The sequence below is a fragment of the Marmota flaviventris genome, chromosome 5, assembly GCF_047511675.1.
Source record: "Marmota flaviventris isolate mMarFla1 chromosome 5, mMarFla1.hap1, whole genome shotgun sequence".
Taxonomy (NCBI): domain Eukaryota; kingdom Metazoa; phylum Chordata; class Mammalia; order Rodentia; family Sciuridae; genus Marmota; species Marmota flaviventris.
In genome coordinates this window covers 37,319,182-37,344,907 of record NC_092502.1, presented here as the reverse complement: position 1 = coordinate 37,344,907, position 25,726 = coordinate 37,319,182, and the positions used below count along the sequence as shown (strand labels likewise).

General features: G+C 43.2%; 1 protein-coding gene across 2 annotated transcripts in view; it reads right to left on the bottom strand.

The window, feature by feature from the left end:
- Adamts2 (ADAM metallopeptidase with thrombospondin type 1 motif 2) overlaps nt 1–25,726 on the bottom strand; it is a 252,735-nt gene that overhangs the window by 49,230 nt on the left and 177,779 nt on the right. For both annotated transcript variants that reach the window (XM_027953340.2, XM_071612157.1), the window contains exons 6-7: nt 6,208–6,364; nt 377–482 (exon numbers count right to left, since the gene is read on the bottom strand). In XM_027953340.2, coding sequence (XP_027809141.2) covers nt 377–482; nt 6,208–6,364 — 263 coding nt within the window. The remainder of the gene's footprint in view (nt 1–376; nt 483–6,207; nt 6,365–25,726) is intronic.

The window sequence follows — 25,726 nt, the reverse complement described above, 5'->3', positions numbered from 1 at the left end:
GGCATGCACACTTGAGCAGAATCATGGCTTTCTAACCTTGTTCAAGCATCTCTTACCTCAATGACTCATCTATAAAATGGGGGCAATGAGTCCACCCTGCCCCATGGCTTGCATGGGACTATGGTATAAGGACTCTAGTTCCTGTCTGGCCCCAAGCAGCCTCGCAGCCCTTAGGTGCGTCCTCCTTTGATTTGTTCCTTCAATAAAGAGGATATCCCTGCAGTCCAGGATGACAGGATATCATATCCAAGTGATTTTCATCCACAGCTGTCCCTTTCAGGACATAGAGGAGAAGTGGGCAGCCAGGGGAGGATCCTGGGGTGTTCCCTCTAAGCCCCGACCTTCCCCAGACAACAAGGATGGCCAGGCCACTTACACGTGGCCAGTCTCATGGGCCACCACAAATGCTGAGGAGAAGCCGTCCTCATGGTTCAGGGTACAGCTGCGGACGGGGTGGCACATCCCGGTGACAGGAGCATAGCCTGAGAGGAGACAAAAGGCGGCTCCAGTTCCCAGGCCCAGAGTCCTGCCTGAGGCAGCCCCAGACCCTGTAAAAGCCTAAAGGAGATGGGCATCCCGAGTGCTGCTTCTCCAGGACCCATTCCCATGGCAAATGAGCAGAAACTGCCCTCTGCCCAGACAGCCTCAGAAGACACCCACCCCATGCCACTGGTCCCCAGACCATCACCATCTAAGCCTGGAAGCCAGCTGGCTTGCTCAAGTCCACAGTTTCCTGTAGCTGGGGTCAGTTTCCTGGTCCAGGTCTCCTCTGCTAGGACTTGTCTGCCACCTTGGCAGTTCCTGCCTGTTGTTCTCACTTTTCTACCTTGTGGAGTGACTTTCTGGCCCCTGAGCAGCACAATTTACATACCTTTTACTCTGCTAGAGCCATCCTGGCCCTTCACTTCTCTGGCATTACATCCTCCAAGCCTATCTCCTCTGCAGGGTCTTCCTGGGGTCTCCCATGTTTTTTCTGGTTCTCGTCTCAGCAGGGTGAAGCATATGCAGGGCTTTGTGTATCAAAGGGGTCTTCTACTTACATAAATACCCAGGGGCCTTAATAAATACCCTGGAAGCCAGGCAAATATGCAGCCCCAATTCTCAGTACCTTAAGCTAGATTCACTCTTGCCACTGGGAGATACCAAGGCAATTTGTTTAAAGAAAAGGAGGAAGGGAAGGGGTAGGGGGAGGAAAGAGAAGGGGAGAAGAAAAGGATGACTTTTTTGGCCTGGGGTATGCTGGCTTTGGGACTTGTCTGTAAAAATAAAAATATGAACCAGTGCCTTTTCCTCTTGGAATAAACAGGTCTACTTTTCACTCTGCATATTTAGAGGGAATGGTTCTTAAATCAGTATGCTGGAGCAGAACTTTGAGATCTCTTTGCCCTTAGGAATGCAAAGCATGCATGTGAATATGTGCCTCAGTGTGGAGGACTTTTCATGCATCCCACTTAGTGTTGCATGAGCCTTTAAGATCAAAAAAGGGCACAATTATTACCTGTCAATAAAAAAATTAATTGAAAGATTTGAAAAGGTCTCTTCACTTATTTTTTCCTTGTTTTATTTTGTAGCTTTTCTCTCCTTCTAGAAATCTTATTAGATAGATGTTATTATCTCCTAACTTTCTCTTATTTCAGTCTTTTTGTCCTTTTCCTCCAAATTTCAGAATGCTCTGCTTTAGAATTTTTAAATTTACCCATCATAGTCCTGATTTCATAAAAATCCTTTGTTGTTCTTTAATGTTTCATATCAACTTATTCTGAGTTTGTGGATGTCTTTTCTCAAATATTCTGGGAATACTACTTTATAAAATGTTCTTTCCTTTCTCTGAATTAGCTCTATTTTCTCTGGAGTAAGTTTTCAAGCATCTTGGTTCATCTCATTTCCTGCTGTAAATTTGTTTTGTTTTTTTATTATCTTATAAATCCTTGGTTGACCTTTCACATTTATCTATCTATCTATCTATCTAATCTATCTATCTATGGTACTGTGGTGCTCTACCACTGAGCTGCATCCCCAACCTTTTTTATTTTTCATTTTGAGTCAGTGTCTTGCTAAGTTTCCCAGGTTGGCATTGAAATTTATACGGGCTGGGCACATCAATTTGCTTCATGGATTTCAGGGGGATCTAATCTACAACCTCACTGACACATGTTATTGTCAGTCTTTTTGTTTTGTTTAGCAATTTTATTAGGTGTGTCATGGTATTTCATTGTAGTTTTAAATGTATTTCTCTAATGTCTACTGAGAGTGAGCACCTGTTCATGTATTTATGGGTCATTTGTATTTTATTAAGAGCCTGATAAAGTCTGTTGCTCATTGTTCTACTGGATTGGTTTCTTTAATTATTATTACTATTATTACTATTGATCTGCAGGAGTTTTTCATAAACTTCAGGTATGTCCTTTATTAGACAGATGTATAAATATTTCCCTCATGGATTAATGAACAAAAGGTTTAATGTTAATGTAGTACTACCAATCTTTTCCAAAGAGTTAGAACTTTTTGTCTCTTTTTAAAAAAATCATTTCTCTTAATCCAAGAACATGGAGATATTTCTCCAATACAGGTTGAGTAGATCTTATTCAAAATGCTTGGGTCCAGAAATGTTTCATATATCATATTTTTTCAGATTTGGGATACTTGAATATATATAAAGAGATTAATGAGATATTTTGGGGATAGGACCCAAGTCAAAACTAAATTCATTTATGTTTCGTGTATGTGTGTGCGTGTGTGTGTGTGCGCGCGCATGCATATGTATACCTTAAATGGATATCCCAAAGGTAATTTCATATGATATTTTTAGTGTACCTGCATTGTGACCTATCACATAAGGTTAGGTGTGGAATTTTCCACTTGTGGTGTCAGGTCAGTGCTCAAAAACTTTTGTATTTTGGAGCAGTTCAGATTTCAGGTTCTCAGATTAGGGATGTTCAAAATGGATTATCCTCTGCAAGTTTTATTTCATTTTTTATACTTAGATCTAAAATCCACATGAGTAATATTTGTATATAGATGATATTTGAGAAATAGAATGTCAAGCTTGATTTCTTTTCCTATTTTTTAAAAGGGCTCTCTTTGCCCTCTACTCTGGAGTGTTACTTTTGCAATAAATCAAGTGTTCATGCATGTATAAGTTCAGTTCTTGACTCAATATTGGGTTCTAATGATGTATCAATCCTTGCATTAAAAATATACTCTTTACTCTATTCTATAAGTATTGAATACATTGTTCTTAGTCATTTGCTCTTGGCTACTATTGGCCCATTGAATTTGTATATAAATACTAGAATCAATTGGATTCTAATATCTTCCAAGTATTCTGCTGGAACTGAACTTGCATTGGTGTGCCCTAGAGTACAGTTGCATTGACTCTATAGATCAATTAGGAGAAAACTGTTAACTGTACATTAGTGAGTCTCCCTATCCATAAACATGGCATATCCATTCCTTTATTTAGTATTTTATAATTTCTTTCAAAAATGTTTTACAGTTTTCTAATCTAGATCTTGGACATATTTTGTTGTACTCATTCCTAGATATTTTCTGGTTTTTATTCTATTGTAAATGGCACTAGTTTTTAATTTTTAGTTTCCATTTATTATTAGGATGTAGAAATTCAATTTTTGTATGTTGACATTATCTCCAGCAACCATGATCAAACTAACTAGAAATTCTAATAATCTTATTCATTTATTCTTTTGGGTTTTCTATATATACAAGTATATCATCTTCAAATGAAAGCTTGCTAATTTTCTTTGTGATCATTACGTTTTCATTTTTCTTTCTCTTCTCTTATTTCACTGGATAGAATCTCTACCACAATGCTGCATAGAGATGGTGATAGCAGGCATTTGTGACCCATTCTCAGCCTAGAGGAAGGGCTTTCAACATTTCATCACTATATATGGATTTATTGTAAGTTCTCTGCAAATACTCTTTACTATATTAAAGAATTTTTCTTCTTTTCTAGTCCCATAGAACATTTGATCATAAATGGATCTAGATTTTTTCTCAAATATTGTTTTGGGACCCACTGAGATAACTATATATCATTCTTCTTTATTCTGCTAAGTGATGAATTTCAATGATTAATTTTCAAATATTAAATGAACCTTGTATTCCTAGAATAAACTTACATTCACTGTAATATGGTACCTTTTTAATACTCTGGCACCAGATTTGATTTGCTAATAGTTTGTTTGGTACATTGTGTCTACATTCATGAGGGATGTTGGACTGTGAATATTTTTTCTTTTAATGCCCTCAGATTTTGTTATCAAACTTATGCAGTTCTCATAAAATTAGTTGGAAAATGTAACTTCTCATTCTCTAGAAATTTGTGTGTGATTAGTATTATTCTTCCTCAAATATTAGGAAAACTTACCTGGGAAAGTTATAACACCCTGGAGTTTACTTTAAAGAAAATCTTAATTAAAAAATTTAATTTCCTTAATAGATATGACACTATTTGGATTTTCTACTATTTTCTCAGATTTTATATTTTTCCTTTCATCTAAATTAACATATTCTTTGGCATAAAACTGATCAAAATAATTTCTTACTAGCTTTTAAAATTCTGTAGGATATGTACTGAATTGCATTTTTAAATTTTTTTAAAAATCAGCATTGCCAGGAGTTTTTCAGTTTTAATCCATGTTTTTCAAAGAACCAAAGTGGTTTTGTTGCTTTTTCTTTTTTAACTACTGCAGTTTTTCATTTCAGTAATTTTGCCCTTATCTTTATAATTTCCTTCCTTCTACTTTTGTTGCGCTTAATTTTCTGTTCTTTGTTAATTTCTTGTGATAGATGCATATGTGATTGACTTTTCAGTCTTTTTTCCTTATAAATGCACATAAGGGTATAAATATCTAATCATAATTAGCTGTATACGCAAAATCTAATATGTCAAATCATCATTGTTATTGGTTTAAAAATACATTCTAATTTCTACAGTTATTTTCTCTTTCACCCATAGATTATTTATAAGTGTACTGCTTAATTTCCAAACATTTAAGGTTTCTCATCTTTTTAATCCACTGTGGTCAAGAAATACACAACACATAATTTTGATCTTTTACATTTTGTTGATATTTCTCTAGGTCCAGCATTGTTTTCGTATATTTTCTTTTTCTTTTCTGAGTGCTGGGGATGAAACCCAGGGCCTTGCAAATGTTAGACAAGCATTCTATCACTAAGCTATACACCAGCCCTTCTTTGGCTACATTTTCATGTGTTTATTTATTTATATGATCATTTATTTTCTAATAGTCAAGAAGTATAGAATTTCTATATTCTCACTATAAATGGAAACTAAAAAATTTAAACTGGTACCATGTGCAACTGAATACAAGCCAAGATATCCAGAAATAAGTGTAACTTGACCTATCAATTAGGTCAAGTTTCTTAATTCAGAACTTCTTTAGTTTTGCTAATTTCTTTTTTTTTAATTTTTAAAAATTTTTTAACATTTTTTTTCAGCTGTGGTTGGACACTGTACCTTTATTTTATTTATTTATCTTTATGTGGTGCTGAGGATTGAACCCAGCACCTCGCACATGCCAGGCAAGCACTCTACTGCTGAGCCACAACCCCAGCCCCAGCTTTGCCAATTTCTTATCTGTTGTCATATTTAACTAGGATGGTAGACTTGTCAATTTCTTCTTTTAGATCTGTCAGTTTTATATAGTTCGAATCTTTATGTAAAAATCTCTAAACTTTTAAAGGTTGGCAACTTATTCAGATTTTTTTTTTTTTCAGAAACCAGTGGAAGCATATGGCTCTGAAAAATCATCTTCAGATACTGCCTAATTTTTTAAACTATTTTTAATATCTTTATTTTATTTACTTATTTTTCATGTGGTGCTGTGGATCGAACCCAGGGTCTCACACACGCTAGGCAAGCGCCCTACCACTGAGCCACAACCCCAGCCCCCAGACACTGTCTAATTTTTGAGCTGGCAGGTTCCGCCTCTATTTGAATCTTTCTTGACCCTGGGGGTGAAGGATTGCAGTTTCTGGGGGAAACACCAGAAATTCTGGTGGTACCAACACAAAACCTCACCCAGCGAAGGGGGCCACAACCCCTCCCTGCCCTGGGACTCCTCCCTGGCAAGGGTCAAGACTGCTGAGTGGTCCTCTTGCAAGACCACTGGCTCATCCCCAGCTTTGCTCCCCTCCTCTACCTGCAGGGGTGAAGCTCACCTTGCATGCCTGATGGTCCAAAGTCCTGCCGAGTGAGGAAGATGGCGTGATCGTGATACTCATCATGGCCTGTGTCTGGCTTCTGCTGCAGGTATGCCCAGCGACAGACGTTCTCCAGGCTCTGAGAGGGGTTCCCAATCTCAATGAGGCTCATGGACTGCAGGGGCACAGGGAGAGATGAAAGTGAGGGTTTGGTGTCTAGCAGATTATCTGGGGGCAGAGTTTCTGCACTGTTGACAGACCCTATCCGTTGAAGACTGGTCCATAAGGCACCATGCCCCCTGCCCCGTCACTCTTAGGACTCACCTTACACTGGCTTCATTCTTCTTTGGTAGAAAAGGTTCCCAAGTCAAACTTCCTTGCCTGAGCTCCCACATAAAGTCATTGCAGTTTACAGGTGAGGCTTGGAAGCAAAGTTCTGAGGTCATCGAAGGCGTTATATGGTGCATTCACCCCGCCCCTTTCTAGGAGCCCCTGTATCCTATTAGGCACCTATGATTCTATGCAAGTCCTGAGCAGGAGGGAAATGAAATGTGAACCTCACCTCAAGAAGTTCACAGTTCTAGAAAGATCCAGGGCAGGGGAGATGGAAACCCCAATATGGCATCCAAGCCCTGAGGAAGAGGGAGATAGCCTTATATTTTTCCCCATTTGGAGGTATTTTACGGAATGTAACACAATGGAGAAAAAGAAATACAACTGGTAAAACAAAGGGGTCACATGAAGAACAGGAACATAAACAGATCATTCCCATGGGAACCATGAATAAGAAGCCATTGAGAGCAATCAAATTCCATTTTTTATCATGACCACACTTGATAGCGAAGGCTGGCTGCACAGTCCTGCACACATGCTCTGCACTAGGGCACTGGTGTACAATCTTGTCTGGTTTTCACAACCACCTTATGAGATAGGAAACTGAGGCTCAGAGAAGTAGCTTGCCTTGGGTCATGCAATTAAGAAGCAAAGAAGCTGAGATCTAAACTCAAGGAACCTGAAAACAAAATCTCTATTCAACCAACTGCCCCTGTTGCCTCCCCATCTATCATGTCCTCTCAAAAGCCACACACTTCCTTTTTCTCCCCATGATTCACACAGCAGGCATTCTTGTTTCTGCTCTCACCACCAAAGTAGTTCTCTTCAAGTCCTGGTCATGCTCTTTCCCTCTTTAAGAATACATCTGTCCATAAAGTAGGAATGAGCATTCTTGGCAGATATGTATGCAAGTGTTCCATTTCTTTTAAAATTAATTAATTAATTTAAAGTAGGTATATATGACAGCAGAATGCATTTTGATCCATTGTATATAATTGCAGCACAAATTTTCATTTCTCTGGTTTTACATGATGTAGTGTCACACCATGTGTGCAGTCATACATGTATCTAGGGTAATGATGTCCATCTCATTCCACCATCTTTCCCGCCCCCATTTCCCCTTCCCACTCTTCCCTCCCCTTTGCTCCATCAAAGTTCCTCCATTTTTCCCATGCCCCCCCCCCACCCATTATGGATCAGCAACCACTTATCAGAGAGAACTTTCAGCCTTTGGTTTTTTTGAGATTAGCTTACTTCACTTAGCATGATATTCTCCAACCACATTCATTTACCTGCAATGACAAAATTTTATTCTCTTTTTTTAAAATATTTTTTTTCGTTGTAGTTGGACATAATACTTTTATTTTTATGTGATACTGAGTATCGAACTCAGTGCCTTGCACATGCTAGGCAAGCGCTCTACCACTGAACCACAACCCCAGCCCAATTTTATTCTTTTCTAATGCTAGTAATGTTCCATTGTGTATATACATCAGTTTCTTTATCCACTCATCTATTGAAGGGCATGTAGGTTGCTTCCACAGTTTAGCAATTATGAATTGAGCTGCTATAAACATTGATGTGGCTGCATTATTATAATATGCTGATTTTAAGTCCTTTGGGTATAGACTGAGGGGTGGGATATAGACTGAGGAGTGGGATAGCTGGGTCAAATGGTGGTTCCATTCCAAGTTTTCTAAGGAACCTCCGTACTGCTTTCCAGATTGGTTGCACCAATTTGCAGTCTCACTAGCAATGTATGAGTGTAATTTTCCCCTCACATCCTCACCAACATTTATTGTTGTCTGTATTCTTGATAACTGCCATTCTGACTGGTGTGAGATGAAATCTTAAAGTAGTGCAACTACTCTAATTAATAGAAATGTTGAACAACTTTTCATATATTTGTTGATTGAATGTATATCTTCCTCTGAGATATACATTCTGTCTGCTCAGCTCCTTAGCCCATTTATTGATTGGGTTTTTGGGGGTTTTTTTTGGTGTTAAGAGTTTTGAGTTCTTTATGTATGCTGGAGATTAGTGTTCTATCTGATGTGAGTGTGGCAAAAATTTGCTCCCAAAATGTAGTCTCTCTCTTCACCTCATTGATTGTTTCTTTTGCTGAGAAGAAGTTTTTCATTTTGTATAAATATGTTTACAAAGTACAGTTGGCTTTCTACCTCCAAGGGTTCTGCGTCCACAGATTCAACCAATCTCATAAAAATTTTATTTACACTGAACATGCAGAGACTTTTTTTTCTTGTTGTTATTTCTTAAACAACACAGTAAAACAACTATTAACCTAGGACTTATATAGTATTATGGTATGGATATGAAGTAACTCCCAAAGACTCATGTGTTGAAAGTTGGATCCCCAAGGCAGCAATACTCAGACGTGGGGATTTGAGGGAAGTAATTGGATCACATGCATATTATTGGGAAGTGATGGAAACTATAGGAGGTGGGGCCTAGTTGAGGAAGAAGGCCAATGGGGCCTACCCTGGAAGGGCATATCTTGTCCTCTGTGTCTGTCTCTCTGTCTCTGCTTCCTCAGCTTCCTGGTGGCTATGAAGCAGGCAGCTTTCCTATGACATGCCTTTCCACCAAGATGTTCTGCCTCACCTCAGGCTCAAAGCAATGGAGTCAGTTGGCCAAAGACTAAAAACCTCAGAAGCTGGGAGCCAAAATAAATCTTTAAGTTGATTTTCTCAGATTCTCTGTCATAGTGATGAAAAGCTGACTAATAGACATGGCATTAGGGATTATAAGTCATCTAGATACGATTTAAAATATAGGATACATAGGTTTTATGCAAATACTACATCATTTTATAGAAAGGCCTTGAACGCAAGGATTTTGGTATCCTTGGGTGGGGGAGGGAGAGTCCTGGAAGCAAGGGATGACTATCTAACCCCATATTTCTCTCTGTGTGTATAAGGAGATAAAGGGTAATGTTAGTGATCCAGGCAGTTCCAGAAGAAGAAAGAAAGAATTCAAAACAAGGGAAGACAAATCAAGTCATTGCCAGGTGTTATCCAAGTCAATGTTTTAGACCAGTTCACAAGTTCTGAGCATGAAGGCAACTGTGAAGATTATACAATCATCTCCTGCTCCTAGGAGATGAGATTACTCATTATAACAAGTTGAGCCTTAAGGAAGTTTGTTACTTAAAACTTGTTACTGGGTTTGTTGAACACTTGTACAGAGATGGACAGCTCAGGGAAAGCTTCAAGAGGGCAAGGGGAGGTATATGTCATACCCTTCCTGATTTGGAGAGGCATGTGACCAGCTCTGGACAATGAACTGTGAGAGAAACTGGTATGTGTCTCTACTTGGTTGGACCATTTAATTGCCCATTGAGACCCTTCAGAGATCACTCCTCTTTGGCATATGATCTGGCACCATCAAGATAGTGGCTGCTCTGTCACCCACACTGTGAGTGAAAATGATATCAGAATCTTTCGCCAATTCACAACCAATACAGCATGAGCTAGAAGTAAATCTTTGCTGTTTTAATCCATTGGTACGTGAAACTTATTTGTTTCTGCAGCATAACCTTGCCCACTCTGACTGATGCAGGAAGAATGGAGGAAGGCAATGGGTTTTCTCATTACATCCAAGCCAGAGCTACACAGCCTCATCCCAGGGCCCTGCCAGGTAGTATTGACCTCCAGGTAATCTTTGAGTGGTCACATATCTGAAGGAGGAATAAATGAAAGGATTTGCTTCCTCACTGTCTCCCGGGAATGAACATCATGAGGAACAATCAAGGGTGGGTTTGATTTGGTCCTAAGCTTGGGGCCTTGTGTATGGTTGTACACCTCTAAGCTTAAGATTGCCAGTCCAGGTCCAAATAAAATGGTTAACACAAAGGTCACCAATGACCATTTTACCAGGGATGGCTGCAGCATCTTCCACTGGAGAGCAAAGCCTAGACTCCATAATGCCAACCATGTAGCTCAGTAGACTTGCTGGCCCACCTCCAGGGAAAAGGGCCCTGTTTCTCCACAGCATGTCTCCTAGCCCAAAGGCCAGGAGATTGTTCCCTGTCTGCTCTCAGGATTCAAAGTTTCATATTGGGAGAAACAATTCTAATCGCTTCTATTCTGATGCCCTGGTGGGCTGTAGCTCCTTTTGCCTGCCCACTTTTCACAAAAGCAGCCCAGTCTCCCTTTGGCTAAATATCCCTTTCAATTTGAGTCAGATTCCAGGCTCCAGGGTGGGAGAGTCAAGGCCTCACCTATCCCAGAACTATATCCTCCTGGCTACTAGGTTGGTTCAGGTGTGAGCAAGCTGGGCCAAGGAGTTGGTATGGCAAGAGATGGTGAGCCTGGAGCTGCTGGAGCCACTCTGTCACCAGAGAGGTGACCCCACCTGAAAATTAACCCAACACAGAGCATAGCTGGGCCTCAAGATGGAGAGAGGATGATTTCTGGTGTTCTCACACAAGCATCTGGGTTCGGCCAAGCCTGGAGCCTACCAATCATAGGCCCATACATTATCTATTAAAACAAAACAAATGATCACAAAACATGATATTCTAAAAAACCCAAACATTTATCATTTCATGGTTTCTGTGGGTCAAGAATCCAATAGCAACTTAGCTGGGTGCTTCTGGTTTTAGGTCTCTTATGAGGTCATCATTTAGCTGTGAGCAGAGCCATGGTCACATCTGAAGGATCCATCGGGGGTGGGGGGAGGGTTGGTTCTCAAACTCACTTATGTAGTTGTGGGCAGGACTCAGTTCCTCCCAGGCTGAGAAGGAACTTCTCACTACACCACGTGGGCCTTTCCACAAGTCAGCTCACACACGGCAGCCTGCCTCCTCCACAGAACTGAGTCCAGAGACAGCAAGAGAGTGCATGTCCAAGACAGAAGCCACAGTCTATTTATAACCCCATCTCAGTCCAGCCTATGGTAAAGGGAGGGAACCACTTCAGGGCATGATACCAAGACACAGGGACACTGGGGACTGTCTTAGAGGCTGCCTACCACAAATGTGTTTTATGTATGTGTCAAGAAATTCCTCTTCTGTGAAAGCCAATGCTAAGCTGTTACTGTAACTTGCGGCCAAGAGAATCCTGAGCCATGTATTTCCTGTTTTGGGGTGACCATGAAGACTCTAGTCAAGGGCACTAACTGGAAGATGAAAGATGGTGGCTGGGCTCCAGGGCCGACTGGCTTGTCTTCCACCAGGGGAAGAAGAGCTCTGGCCAAGTCTTTGAAGAGGAAGTCAAGTCCATCCAGAAAGATATACACAGATATCAGGATCAAAGAACAGGTGTAAGGCCATCAGGAAGGCGACAGTCAAAGGCAGGAGTCAGGCTGAAGAAAGGTGAGAATGAGCAGGTCAAGGTTGTGCAGACAGATTCCCTGCACTCAGGAAGTTCCGGGAGAACTCTGAAAACCCAAGTGCCTATAGGGGCAAGATGGGTGGCATAAACCAATGAAGTAAGTTGGCTGCATAAAAAATAAGTCTGTTTTTCATTTTCCCATTTTCCCAGAGATAAGGATACAGGGGAATATTTCCTGATTATGGTAGAGAAAGGCGGGTTGGGGGGGGGGGCTCACTCAATAAGGAGTGGTGAGGACTATAGCAAACCAAGAAGCCCAGGCACAGATGGAGGAGGTGATGTTTACTGAGCACCAGCTTATGGTTAGCAGGCATGAGCAGAGGCCAAGGTTGCCAAATTGGATGCCTTAAGTCCATTGTTATATCTAGATTTTCACAAAGATGCCAATCTAGTGGGCTCAGATGAAAATAGATTCTGTGAACAAAACAAAAATCCACCTCCCCCCAGGTCACTAGTTTGAGAACCCTGGAATAAAGGCCCTGCAGAAGACAACCCCTCCCCTGCATCCTGGCAGACTGGACATGATACTGGCCGATCACCTTCTTTCCCCTCTGGGCTCTATGGTTCAGCCAGTTCCTCAGCCTCTCTTGGCAGCCAAAGTGATTTTTGCTGCTGTGGCAGGATAATTTATTGAAATATTGATTTGTGTTTTTGTTCTCGCCTTGTTTTGTTCTTTGCCCATTCCAAGAAGGCAGACTGCCACTCACGGTCTCCGGCCCCAGGGGGGTTTGTGACACAGGGTCCAGAGTTGAAGTAGTCTCAGAGTTGTGGTTTGGAGATCCTGAGGAGACTTCCCCAGAAGTGGGGCAGAGAGAAGCGCAGGAGAGCACTGTCACAGGCAGGAATGAGGGGACTCTGGGGAGGCATAATTTTTAAAAAACAGAGACCACGTGCTACACCCTATGAGCCTCAATTCTAAATGTGAGTCAGCCTAAGAGGATGAGAGGGGTGTGTGTCAGTAATTGGGCATCCAAAGACTCACCCATCCCTGGGATACTGAGCAGCAGGATGTGTCTCAGTATCTGTGGAGGATTGTTTCAGGACCCCAGTGGACACCAAAATGTGCCGATGCTCAAGTCCCTTTTATAAAATGATGCAGCATTTGCATAGAACCTATGCAATTCTCCTGTACATCATCTCTAGAGGACTTTTTATCCCTGCAACAATGTAACTGCCTCATAAATAGAGCACTTGCTGTACTGCATTGTTTAGGCGATGATGACAAGAAAAAAGTCTGTAAATGTTCAGTATAGATCTAATTTTCCCAAATATTTCCAATTCACAGTTAGTTTAATCTTCAAAAATAGAACCTGTGGATATGGAAGGCCAACTGTGTTTCTTATCTGTCTGTTGATGAGCCATCTTTTTTTAAAAAAAAAATTAAATTGATTTTTTAAAAATAAATGATGGAATGCATTACAATTCTTATTACACATATACAGCACAATTTTTTATATCTCTGGTTGTATATAAAGTATGTTGACACCAATTCGTGTCTTCATACATGTACTTTGGATAATGATGTCTATCACATTCCACCATCCTTGCTAACCCCCTGGCCCCTCCTTTTCCCTCCCACCTCTCTACTCTATCTAGAGTTCATCTATTCCTCCCATGCTCCCCCCATCCTTAGGGTATGTGAAAAACTCAAAAAGCTAAGCATCAAAAAAACAAATAACCCAATCAATAAATGGGCCAAGGACCTGAACAAACACCTCTCAGAAGAGGATACGCAATCAATCAAGAAATATATATATATATATAAAAAAATGTTCAACATCTCTAGCAATTAGAGAAATGCAAATTAAAACTACTCTAAAATATCATCTTACTTCAGTAGGAATGGCAGCTATTATGAAGACAAACAACAATGAGTGTTGGTGAGGATGTGGGGGAAAAGGCACACTCATACATTGCTGGTGGGACTGTAAATTGGTGCAGCCAATATGGAAAGCAGTATGGAGATTCCTTGGAAAACTGGGAATGGAACCACCATTTGACCCAGCTATCCCACTCCTCAATCTATACCCAAAGGACTTAAAAAAGCATACTACAGGGACACAGCCACATCAATGTTTATAGCAGCACAATTCACAATAGCTAAACCGTGGAACCAACCTAGATGCCTTTCAGTGGATGGACGGATAAAAAATTGATGGGCCATATTTATTAAGGTCTGGTCTACCTCAAATGGACACAAGGGGGAGGGTCCTTATCCTTGCTAGGTCTGGAGCATGCAAAAGGCTGTGGGGTGCCCAAAGGCTGGCCTGTGATCAGACATCAACCTGGTGCCTAACAGCAAGGGCAGAGCCCATATGCATTCTAGAAAGAGCCAGCTCTGGTCAGGGAGGAGGGAGGTCAGGAAGGGGATAGCCAATGTGGCTGTAGCAACGTCAGGAGTCAGGACTTGGAGGTAGCTAGAGATGACAGATCTTAGAGCTGGAGAGTGGGGACAATAGAGCAGAGGTAGTGCCCAGATTCTGGCTTCGGTGACAGGTGGCAATGGAGACTGTGGAGGAGGAGGTAGGAATAGACGGCTGCACCCCAGAGGGGAGAGTGTGAGGTTCATAGTGCCAAGAGACAGAGCCATGGGGACTGCTTTTCTACCCAGCTGGCTCACTTGATGAGAGTCTGGAATCTGGTTTCAGGGAGATCTCCCACTTGTCAGGATGTGGCCCTCAAGGATGATCAGTCCAAATGCTCTGCCTCAAGGTCAAGAGCCAACCTGAGACCCAAGGTAAGCCAATGGGTCTTAAAAGGACTGAAAACCACCCACAAGTTCCTGCCTCCTGCATCAGGTCCCCCCTTGCTTCTACCCACTCTTCACTTCCCAAGAGCTGCCAGAGGCCTTCCCATTGGTTTCAACTGCCCCCAAGAACTCCCTGCAGGCAAAGATGGTTAGCCATGGAGCAGCTGGGGAGGTCGGGTCCCAGAAAGCAGATCTGGACTAGCTGTGGGCAGGGCAAGGCACCCACTGCTGGAAACAGTCCAACTGCAGCTGCTCCAGCAACAGGGAACCTGCCGGAAAAGCTCAGGTCCAGGCGGCATCTCTCCAGGGCCTGCTGGGGCCTCCTTGTTGCTTTCCAGAATGTGGGAGACTGTTCTGACCCCTGGCAGGTTGCCACAAGTCCCTCAGCTCCAATGGGTGCACCCACTGAGACCTGACCTACTCCGGGCCCCCAGATGGTTTCCTGCTCTCTAGCTCACCCCAGACCTGTCATTCTGTGCCCTTGCCATGTATAAAATCCAAAGGATACACATATACAGTAGTCCCTCTGTTACCCATGGAAGAATGTTTTAAGACCCCCCAGTGGATACCTGAAATCACAGATAGATAATACATAATCTACATTTTCTCCTGTACATATACACCTATGATGAACTTTTCCATTTTCCCTCATGAAAGTACTGCTCTCTGGTATATCTGAATTGACAGCAACACTACCCCTGTCCCTGGGGCCGTTGTTAAGTATAATAATGGTTAATTACACACAAGCACTACAAAACTGTGACAGTCAATCCAATAACTGAGACAGTTACTAAGTGACTAACGAGCAGGTAGCTTACACAGTGTGGAAACACTAGACAAGGCAATGATTCAAATTCCAGGCAGGACAGAGTGGGATGGTGAAGAATTCACATGTTCCTGAGAACAGCATGCAATTTAAAATTTATGAATTATTTCTAGAATTTTCCATTTAATATTTTCAAACTGTTATTTGACCATGGATAATTGAAACAGTGGAAAGGAAAACTATGGATAAGGGAAGACTATTGAATTTATTTTATCTGAATCTTCTCTGGAAGTGAAAAAGGCACCAGAGAGGCCAAGAGAGTTGCCTGTGTCCCCTGGCAATGATTCTTCCACCCAGTTTGCCTTGGTCATCTGCTTTCCTCTTAGCTCTGAAGGCACTAACTCCTGGCCACCTTCTTGCCTCTGCATTGGTTTCTCTAGGAAAGTCTTTTTATACAACTCCACCTGTTCTCAGCTGTGCTGGAGCAGGAACCAGGAGTGAGTCCCTGGGGCCATGAGGCTCCGGGCTCTGCAAGGGGATGACAGCAGAGTCTGCCATGGACTCCACAGACCAGCAGTCCTGTTCTAGAGGGAGCTACAGGAGTAGGGTGGTGACCAGTGCTGTTTAACAGAGGGTAGAACATTTCCATATCCTAGAGCTGAGTAGTAGCTGCAGGGTCCATCTCCAAAGGAATGAAGGCCTCTGAGCCTCAGAGACCAGATTGTTCGCAATAAGAACAGCTCCCAGAAAGCCCAACAAAGGGATCACAGATGAGCCATGTCCAAGAAGCTTGCAGTGTGGGACTATGGGATAAAGTCTTCGGGCCCACCCAGCCAGGATACAGAAGTAGTACTAAGTGATCTGATACCTCCCTCACCCACGGATCAGTTCTGGATCAAAGAATAGAAACCAAAGACCTCCCAAGAGGCTCACTTAAGATGAGTGGTTGTCCCCCAGGGTGAGCTCAGCCAGTGCTCCCATAGCTCCAATGCCCAATATATGTTTGAATATGGTATCTGTTATTGCAGACTAGGGTCCCTGTCTGGATCTACTGCTTGTGTGTCTTATGGTGCAGGGCTGAGGCTGGCCCTCCTGGTGTGGGCAGGAATCTCCCTTGGCCACTGTGAGCACAGACCTACCTCCACATCAAGATTCTCCTTGCTAAGCTGGTTTTAAAAGCTACCCAGATGCAGGAGGAGGTACTTTCCTTGGCCCCCAGGGCCTTCAGCCACAGACCTGTCTGGTTCTCTTGGCCTGGACTGGAGGAAATCTGAGGACCTGCCCAAAGGGTCCAGTGATCTGATATTGGTGTACAGAGGGCAGATCCGAGGGCCTTAAAAGGACAGATGACTCCTCACCTTGAGATTAGGAGAGTCGCTTTGTTGAACTTTCCCCAGGGCTGGCAGGAGCCTTAACAAGACAAAGACAAGGGAACACTGCTGGTCCCAGAACCTCAGACCCAACTTGCAGGGGCCTGGTTGACCCCACTGGGCCCTTGGAGAACAGTCAGAAGCTTAGGAGAGGGGGCCTGTGGGAACTGAGTGGGCAAGTGGACCATGTTCAGCTCCAAGGTCCACACACACTCCCTTCCCTGGCCTCGGTGGCCCTGCTCTGAGCTGCCTGCCTGGGTCCCATTTCCTTGATGCACCTGGCTATACTGGCACGCGGTGTTAATGTGCCTATCACCCTGCTGGTCTCGTCTGCTGAATTATAAGCTCCTTAAGGGCAGGGTGGACACTGGACCTGAGGCTGTGTCCCAGGCCTGGCTTCCACTTGTGTTCAGTAACACCCACTCCTTCTTTCCTTCCTTCATTCCACAAATATTAAGCAATCCCAGCCTCTGCTCAGGGTGCAGCAGTGAACAAGCCCAACAGCATCTCTGTTTGCTGGCACTCACATTATCCCAGAGAGAACGAATGAATGAATGAACACATGCACGCTCAAGAGCCAGGTTGGTGTAAGAAAGTCAGTTGTAGGACCCTGGCACCTGCAGGAAGTACACAAGCCTCCAGAGAAGGGGCTGGTCCTGGGGAAGTGACTAGAAAGTGCTGACCCAGCAGGAGCTGACCCCAATAATAACAGCAACAGCCAGCAAGCACATTGCAGGCCTTCAATAAATGCCATTCTTTGTTAGGCTTTGCACCTATCACCTCATTTAAACTTCACAACTGCCCCAAGGTATATGCACTGTTACTATCCTACTTTCCAGATGAGAAACTGCATCTCAGACCAGTGAAATAACTCACCCCAGATCCCACAGCTAGAAAGAGATAGAGGTGGATGTGGAAGTTAGGCAGAGGTCCAGAGGGAGTTCTATTCCCTCAGTCATTCCCATCCCTACAGGAAACAGAAGGCAAAGGAAGGGCGGAGCCCTCAGGTGGACACCAGGTGGCGCTGCTGCTGCAAGAATGGCAGGGACCTGGCCTAGGCGGGCTGGCCCTCCACTCAGATTCCAGAGATGGGCTGCAAGTTGCCACCAGCACTGGAGGCTTCTGGGTCCCAGAGACAGCCTGTGGGGTCTCACCCTAAATAAACCAATTAAGATCTTAGCAAAAAGTTCTGTTCCAATCATTGCTTTCTGACACCTCCATTGTTTGCTCTGGAATGATCTGAATTATTTATGTTCTTCCCTCCTTCACTCAAGGAGACAGATGAGCAGCCAGTGTCCCCTGGAACTGTACCCTACAACAGAACAGCTCTGTCAGTTGGTGCCACTATGTGGGACCACAGGCCAATCCCAGGTCATGGGCAGGGGACTGGTGGGGCTCACATGGGCTGCGTGAGGGCCCTGGTCCAAACCTTTCATCTGCTCTGTGTTCTTGGACAAATCCCCTCACTACTCTGGGACCTCAGATGCAAATGGGCACAAGTGCAGCATGGATCCCGGAGCACATCCACGGGAGGGGCACACCGTTGGTGCCCACAAGTGCTCCTTGTCCTCATCTACTATGGTGACAATGATCAAGATGGACCAGTCCCCAAGGGAGCTGGCCTGCACCTCCAGTGGTTCATGCCCCAAGGGGATCTGCCTTCAGCTGTGCCAAAGCCATCTCAAGAGACCAATCCCTCCCAAACCAGCACAAAATAGGACAGCAGGAAAAGGCACAGGCATGTGGCCAGGTTCAGGCATACAGAGCACATTTCCCAACCTCGGCACTGCTGACTTGTAGGGCCAGATGAGTTCCTGTGGAGAGCGGCAGTTGTGCATTGTAGGATGCTGAGCAGCATCACTGGCTTTTTTATTTTTGAGACTTGTATAGAGTCTCACGAAGTTGCTGGAGCTGGCCTCAAACTTTTGATCTTCCTGCCTCAGCCTCCTGAGTCTCTGGGATTACAGGTGTGTGCCACCATAAGTTTGTCATAAAATAGGTGAATATGCTGGTTCGCTCTCTCTCAAGAATCAAAAGAAATATTAATATTTTGGGACCACTGTTGACTCTAGATAACTGAAACCGTGGAAGGTGAGACTGCAGATAAGGGAAACCACTAAACTCCATGGAAAAGGGCTTCAGACCCCAAGGAGGCACTACCAACAGCAGTCTACGTGAATACCCTTTTATTCTTGTCCTAGCTTTTATGTACTGGGCTTCTACAGACTTTCTCTTAGTGGAGAAACTGAGTCTCTCTAATGTTAAATAACTTGCTGAAGGTCCCACAAATATCCCTAAGACACAGTCCCTGTTCCATGAACATGTGTCCTAACCACGTTCTGCCTGCTGACCAGTGTGGGTTCCCCTGGGGCTGGGGGTCTTCTGCCACCAGCTCTGGATTGCAAGGTGGTGTAAGAGCTCAAAATGCAACATGCCAGGCCTCTTGGAACTTCAAGAAGAATGAGGGCAAGAAGGCGTGCCCCTGGCTCATATGCTGACATGCCTACATCATCAAAGATTTGATTTCCAGCTCTCCTCCCAGAAGCCGAGGAGCTATTTCCAGAGAAAGCCAAGCGACCAGAACAGGGTTCTCAGCATACACCTTCTCAGGGAGGAGCCTTGGCAGGCCAAAGAGAGCCAGTGGGAGCAGACCTCTTGCTTTGGTCTGGATATTTATATCCCCTCAAAATTCTTATGTGGAAGCCTAACTTCCAATGCAATAGTATTAAGAAGAGGGACTTTACTAGGCGAGGTGGTGCAAGCCTGTAATCCCAGAGGCTTGGGAGGCTGAGGCAGGAGGATCACAAATTCAAAACCAGCCTCAGCAACTTAGTAAGGCTAAGCAATTCAGTGAGACCCTGTCTCTAAATAAAATATAAAAAGGGCTGGAGATGTGGCTCAGTGGTTAAGCACCCCTGGGTTCAACCCCTGGTACAAAAAAAAAGAAAGCAGAGAGGGCCTTTGTGAGGTCATTAGGTCATGAGCACCCATCCTTCATGAATAGGATAAGTGCTTTTATAAATGGCCTGTGAGAGCTTGTCTGTCCCTTTGGCAAAGTGAGGACATAGCTGGAAGTCACGGTCTATGATCCCAGGCTCATAGACACCAATCTGCTGGCACCTTGATCCTGACCTCCCCAGCCTCCAGAACTGCGAATAATAATTTCTGTTTATAAATTAGCCTGTCTAAGATATTTCAGATTGAGACACCTCCCAAGGGTGGTATCTGGCCCCAGAGCCTCCTCACCCTTCTCTGGACCCAGGGCCATCTGGGTCAGGATATGGGTCAAAGACTGTCATGCTTTCTCCCCATCCGGTTGGGGTTTGGGGACCCAGATACTTGGGATACCAGTGTTGTCCCTCGGGTGGGCCCTGTAGAACACGTAGCCCTCCAGGGTTCCTGTCTCAGAGCTGTCTGCATTTCCTCTCTCTCTGGCCTTCCCACTCATGGCTGGGAAGCTCCTCATCTCCTACTCTGCGATCAGGTGATGTCCTGCAAAGAACCAAATGGCATACCGACCCCTTTTCCCACAGCACCTCTCTTCTCTTGAAAGAAGACCTCAACGGCAGAATTTTTTGGACCCTTCACCTTGAATGCTGAAAAATTCCAACAAGCATTCCATACTTTGTCTTGACCTTGCCTTTCATAACAAGCCACCTTATGTCTTTCTGATTGTCCCCAAGTCTCTGATTTCCATTTGCTTTGATTTTCATCATCCTAGGAAATATTTAAAATGAGAACAGTTGAGTAGCTTTGGTACCTTCTCAAAAAATCAATTGAAAAGCCAGTTGCTATGCAACCCTCTAGTGTTGCCGATGCTCTGCTTCCCTGGCTGATGGCATATTGTATAAAATAAGATAATCTCTTTTCTTCTGCTTTTTTTTTTTTAAGAAATGGAGAAAAATGTTGTTTTAAGAAAAACTTGAGGTAACTCAGAGGCTTCTCATAAGCGGGAAGACAAACAACATGTCACTCACATAAGTGCTACCAATTTTGTCCCTGCCGGAGCCTGGTGGGACCTGGGGACAGGTGAGGGAAGGGAGAGGAAGGCTGGGGAGCTGGTCTATTTCCGTTGCGATTAGGAAGGAATAGCAGGTTCTAATTACCTGGGCCACTGACCGCCCAAGCCTGGGTCATGACCTTACAGTTTTCCCCACCCCTGCTAAGTCGACCCCGACCATGGTGGGCACCACTCAGGCCCTTCTGACTACCACCACGTGGGTTTCATCTTGCTTAAATCCTTTCAGAGACGGGCTCATCCATCCCTCCACTGGAAACCTGAGGTCCCTCGCTGAGCACCTCATCAGAATTTATCTTCACTATGAGCCAAACTCCATCCCCAGGGTCCCATCTAGCAGCTCTGGCTTGGCCTTTTCTCTACTGAACAAGCAAAGCCCTTTCCCTCCATGTGTGTGGATGCTGAGCTGCACCCCCAGCAGATCTTGGCTAGGGGACCAGGGGACCATCCGCCTTGTCACCAGCCACGGTCTGCCCCACTTCATCTTATCTTCTTCTCTGGCCTGAATCTTCCTTATTGCTCTGCTGACCTGACGCGGAGCTCCTGAACTACGTCCCCAGGGTCCAACAGGGGGAGCAGACGCTCAGGAGACCAGGGCTTCTGGGTTGGCTGAATGGGGCTCCCAGGATCCTTCTCCTCCTGCTCCTCAGGGACAGGACCCAGGGCCTCACACCCCCCCACCCCCCGCAGTGTGCAAAGGGGAGTCTTCGGCCAGTGGACACAGACACTGTCCACATGAGATAAACACAGAAATTAGAAACATCTAAAAGCAATTTCATGGAGTGAGTTTATTATGAAATTTATGGAATTTAATCATAAAAACCAGGGCTGGAATTTTTTTTTTTTTTAATATCTTGGGATTTTTACACATTAGTCTTTTCTAAATAATTCATTTAAAATGTATTTTACAGATAAATGTCTTGGTCTGTAATAGATGAGAGATGGGCAGGGGTGCACTGAATCTTGGCTGTTCACCCTGAGTCATGGCAGGTGCTCTCCACAGATTGCCCTTTCCCACATCAGGTTGATGGCCCCGGGTGAGTGGATTGTCCCTCCTTTCCCAGACACTGCTCCCAAACCCTGTGGCTTAGAACAGCATTTGCCTAAGTGAACCAGTGCCAAGAGCCAGGGATGATGCCTCTGCTATGATTTAGATCTTGAATGTCCCCGCAAAGCCCATGAGTTGCCAGCTTGTGATGCTATTGGAAAGTGGTGGAGCCCTTGAGGGGTGGGGCCTAGTGGAAGGAAGTTAGGTGATTTGGGGGTATACCCTTCAAGAGGATATTGTGATGCTCCTGTCTTCCTCCCTCTCTTTGCTTCCTGACCACCATGAGGTGAACAGGTTTCCTTTGCTCTGCAATTCTGCCCTCATGTTCTGCTTCACCACAGGCCCCAAAGGAAAGGGGCCAAACAACCATGGATTGAGATCTCTGAAAGCATGAGCCAAAATAAACCTTTCCTCTTTTTAAATTGTTTATCTGAGGCATTTTGTCACAGTGACCGAAAGCTGACAAACACTCCCCTATCTGTGGCTCCTAATACTCTGGGCTGGAATGGTTGTTGCCACCTCTGTGCCCTCTGTACCCATCCCAGCAGGTCTCCATCTTTGCCCCAGTCCCTCTGCACCAACCTTCTCAGATGCGGCTCACTACTGCAATGTCCTCTGAATTCTATTTCCCTGCCTGCACTTCTACAGTGTCTACCTTAAGAATATTGAAAGTCACTTTTCCTCTCACAATCCAGAAACTCTCCAAAGGAGGATAGAGCAGCAAGTTGATTCTATAATGTTTTGGGAGTGGACTCCCAGCTGACCAAATGGTGGTTTCTAGAAACCCTTGGACACAGAGGACCCAAATGTTATCAACTTTCTCCCAAGAACTTCCACTATGGCCTTACTGGGTAAGGTGGGACAGAAAAAAGTGGACAGACCATGGGGTGAGCTTTGCTTGGTCCACAGTGTGGTATGCTGAGGTGGTGGGCCCTTTAAGAATCCGGGGTCTAGTGGGAGGTTCTCAGGTTAATGAAGGTTCCAGGCTTGAAAGGGATCAAGGTGATTCTCATGAGACCCCTGAGTTAGTTCCCATGAGAGGGATGTCATAAAAGGGGCAAGTCTTTTCCTTGTCCTCTTCCTTGCTCTGGTTGAGCACCTCTTTACCGTGTGATCTTTTTCTTTTGCAGATCTGTCCTGATGACTGAGGTCACATTATAAATGCATATCCTGATTTTCAAAAAAAATAATAAATAAACAAACAACAAACTTCATACTATAATCATTTGTCATTAAGCATGTTTTGAAATGTGATTTCTACCATGATGCCATTCATTGTTAGAGCCTCACGAGAGGCCTCACCTAATCTTAGTCTGTCAGATTCTAAAATTGGGAGCTAACTACTTTTCTTTATAAAGTAGCCTACCTAAGGTATTTTATTGTAGTAATGAAAAGCAGACTAATACACTGATTCTGTCAACCTGGGAAGAGGATTCTCCCATGGTCCAGGCAAAGCAGAAACCTTTTGCTCCTGAAGGGCTAGGGCCAGACTAGCCCTGGACATAAGGGAGGTACCTATTAGCCTAGATGATCTAGGTAAGGTCAAGTACCTGTAATAGCCTATATTCTCACTCTGGCCAAGATGACTCACCAAAAGGGGGCACAAAGGTGAGTTCCCCATCCTGGTCCCCATCCTGGAATACTGCTAATAAGGAAGAAGAAAGAAGCCTCCTCGCTCATCCCTAACCCATCACAGAGGTGAGATGCCAATGAAAGCATAAATTCCATTTTATGGCTTCATTCAGATCAGGAATAAAATGCTGAGATGATAGAACCCTGTGGTATGTCCTTATCCAGGGTTCTGGAGTTCAGTTAAACAGTATTATGAATCCTATGATGTTTGAATGATTCTTTTAAAAAATGTAAACTAGTCTTTTAAAATTTTCATTTATTTATTTATTTTAGTTGTTGATGGACCTTTATTTTTTACTTTTATGTGGTGCTCAGAATCAAACCCAGTGCCTCACACATTCAAGGCAAGCGTTCTACCATTGAGCCACAACCCCAGCCCCTAAAATGTAAACTAGTTATAATGTGTTTAAAATGCACTCTTTTGCTTATAATAGATGCTTATCAAAATAATTAAAATTCAGTAAAGTACAAAGAAGAAAATAAAAATCCATTAGCCTACTGCCTAGCAATATATACTACCGGCAGTTGGTGCATGCCATCCACTGTCTTCTGTATAGGAGGTATGCAAAATTGAGATCACTCTGCAAAATCATATCCCACTTTTCAAAAAAAAATCAACAAGCATACAACAAACTTAACTTTATATTAGCATTATTTGTCATTAAACCTGTTTTTAAAATGTGGTTTATTGGCAGCCTAATATTCTTCTATATAGATTTATGTAACTAGACCTCTACTATTGAACAATAGGTTGACTCTTGTCATTTACATTTAGAAATAAGGCCCTGACAGGTGTCTTGTTCTGAAAACGTGGTGCACAGCTATGATACTGTTTTGGGAGAGAATAATACAAACGAGTGACTGGGTACGAACCTCAAGAATCTTTCTGAAGGCAATGATAAATGTTGTCACCTTTCGCTCTAGAAATGTCTACATATTTATATACTTCTCCCAGAAAAGTGCCCATTTATTCATCCAAACAAGCAGAACACCCCCCCACAATTGTATTCTTAAGAGCAACTGGTGCTTTCAAAATGGCACATTCTCTTATTTCTATGATTAATAGTAAAGTTAGATATTTTCTATTGGAGTTTCTTTTCTAGACATTTGTATTTTTCTTCTATTAACTAACTGCTTACCTCTTTTGCCAATTTTGTTTTCCTGTGATTTATGAGCTCTTCGTATATTAGGATATCTCTGTCATTTTGGAGTTTTTCTGAATTTGTTTGCCTTTGAATTGTGTTTTTGACAAAAGTCTTCTATTTTAACTCTTCAAGCACATTTGTCCTTCCCTTTACATTTCCTTCTACTGAGTTTATGCTTAGACAGCGTTTGACAATCAGTATTTTCTTCTTGATTCATGCAACTTAAATAGTTGAAAGTTATTGGCTTATTTTACCATACATTATTAATTTTACTATTAATAACATTTCATGCTTAATAACCATTCCACTCTTATTTATCACAAGTTATGTATGGGAGGGATATCTTCAGCTATCTACTTTATTCAACAGCTCTGTCTGTTCATGTTTATGCAAATACAGTATTATTTTAATTATTTTCCCTTTACAAGATGTTTGAAGTAAGTCTCTTTCCATTTGCTTGGCTTTCAAGGCTTTCTCAGTCATTCTTGACTATCATGTTTCTAAATGAACCTCAGAAACATTTCATCAAATTTCCAATTATTCATCTGAGAAAAATCAACCTCATCAAATTTCCAATTATTCATCTGAGAGAAATCAACCTTTCTACTATATCCAGTCTTCCCAGAAGAGCAACATGTGTCTCTTTATTTATTTTCACTTTTTTCCTATTATAAACAATGTGCAGTATTCTTTCTATAGGTCCTTTATCTGTCTTGCTGGCCCCATTCCGGGTATTTTTGCATGTCTGGTTACTATGGTTCAGAGAACTTTTCTCTTCCTATTATCCCTATTAGCAGGGGGTTGTTGGTTCACATAGAAGTTATTGGTTTTTGCATAATTATCTAATAGAGTCATGCACCACAATGATGGATCATGTATATGATGGTGGTCCCGTGAGATTGTATCGCCTTAGTGATGTCATGGTCATCTGAGTTGTGTCAGTGGACTATGATGTTTGCACAACAACAAAAATCACCTAGCAACACATTTCTCAGAATGTGTCCATCCTGAAGTGATGCGTGACTGTATCTGGCCAGATCACTAAACTCTTATTAACTCTACAAGTTTTACAATGGATTCCTTTGGGCTTTCTTGGCACATCATTAACAGCAACCAGCAATT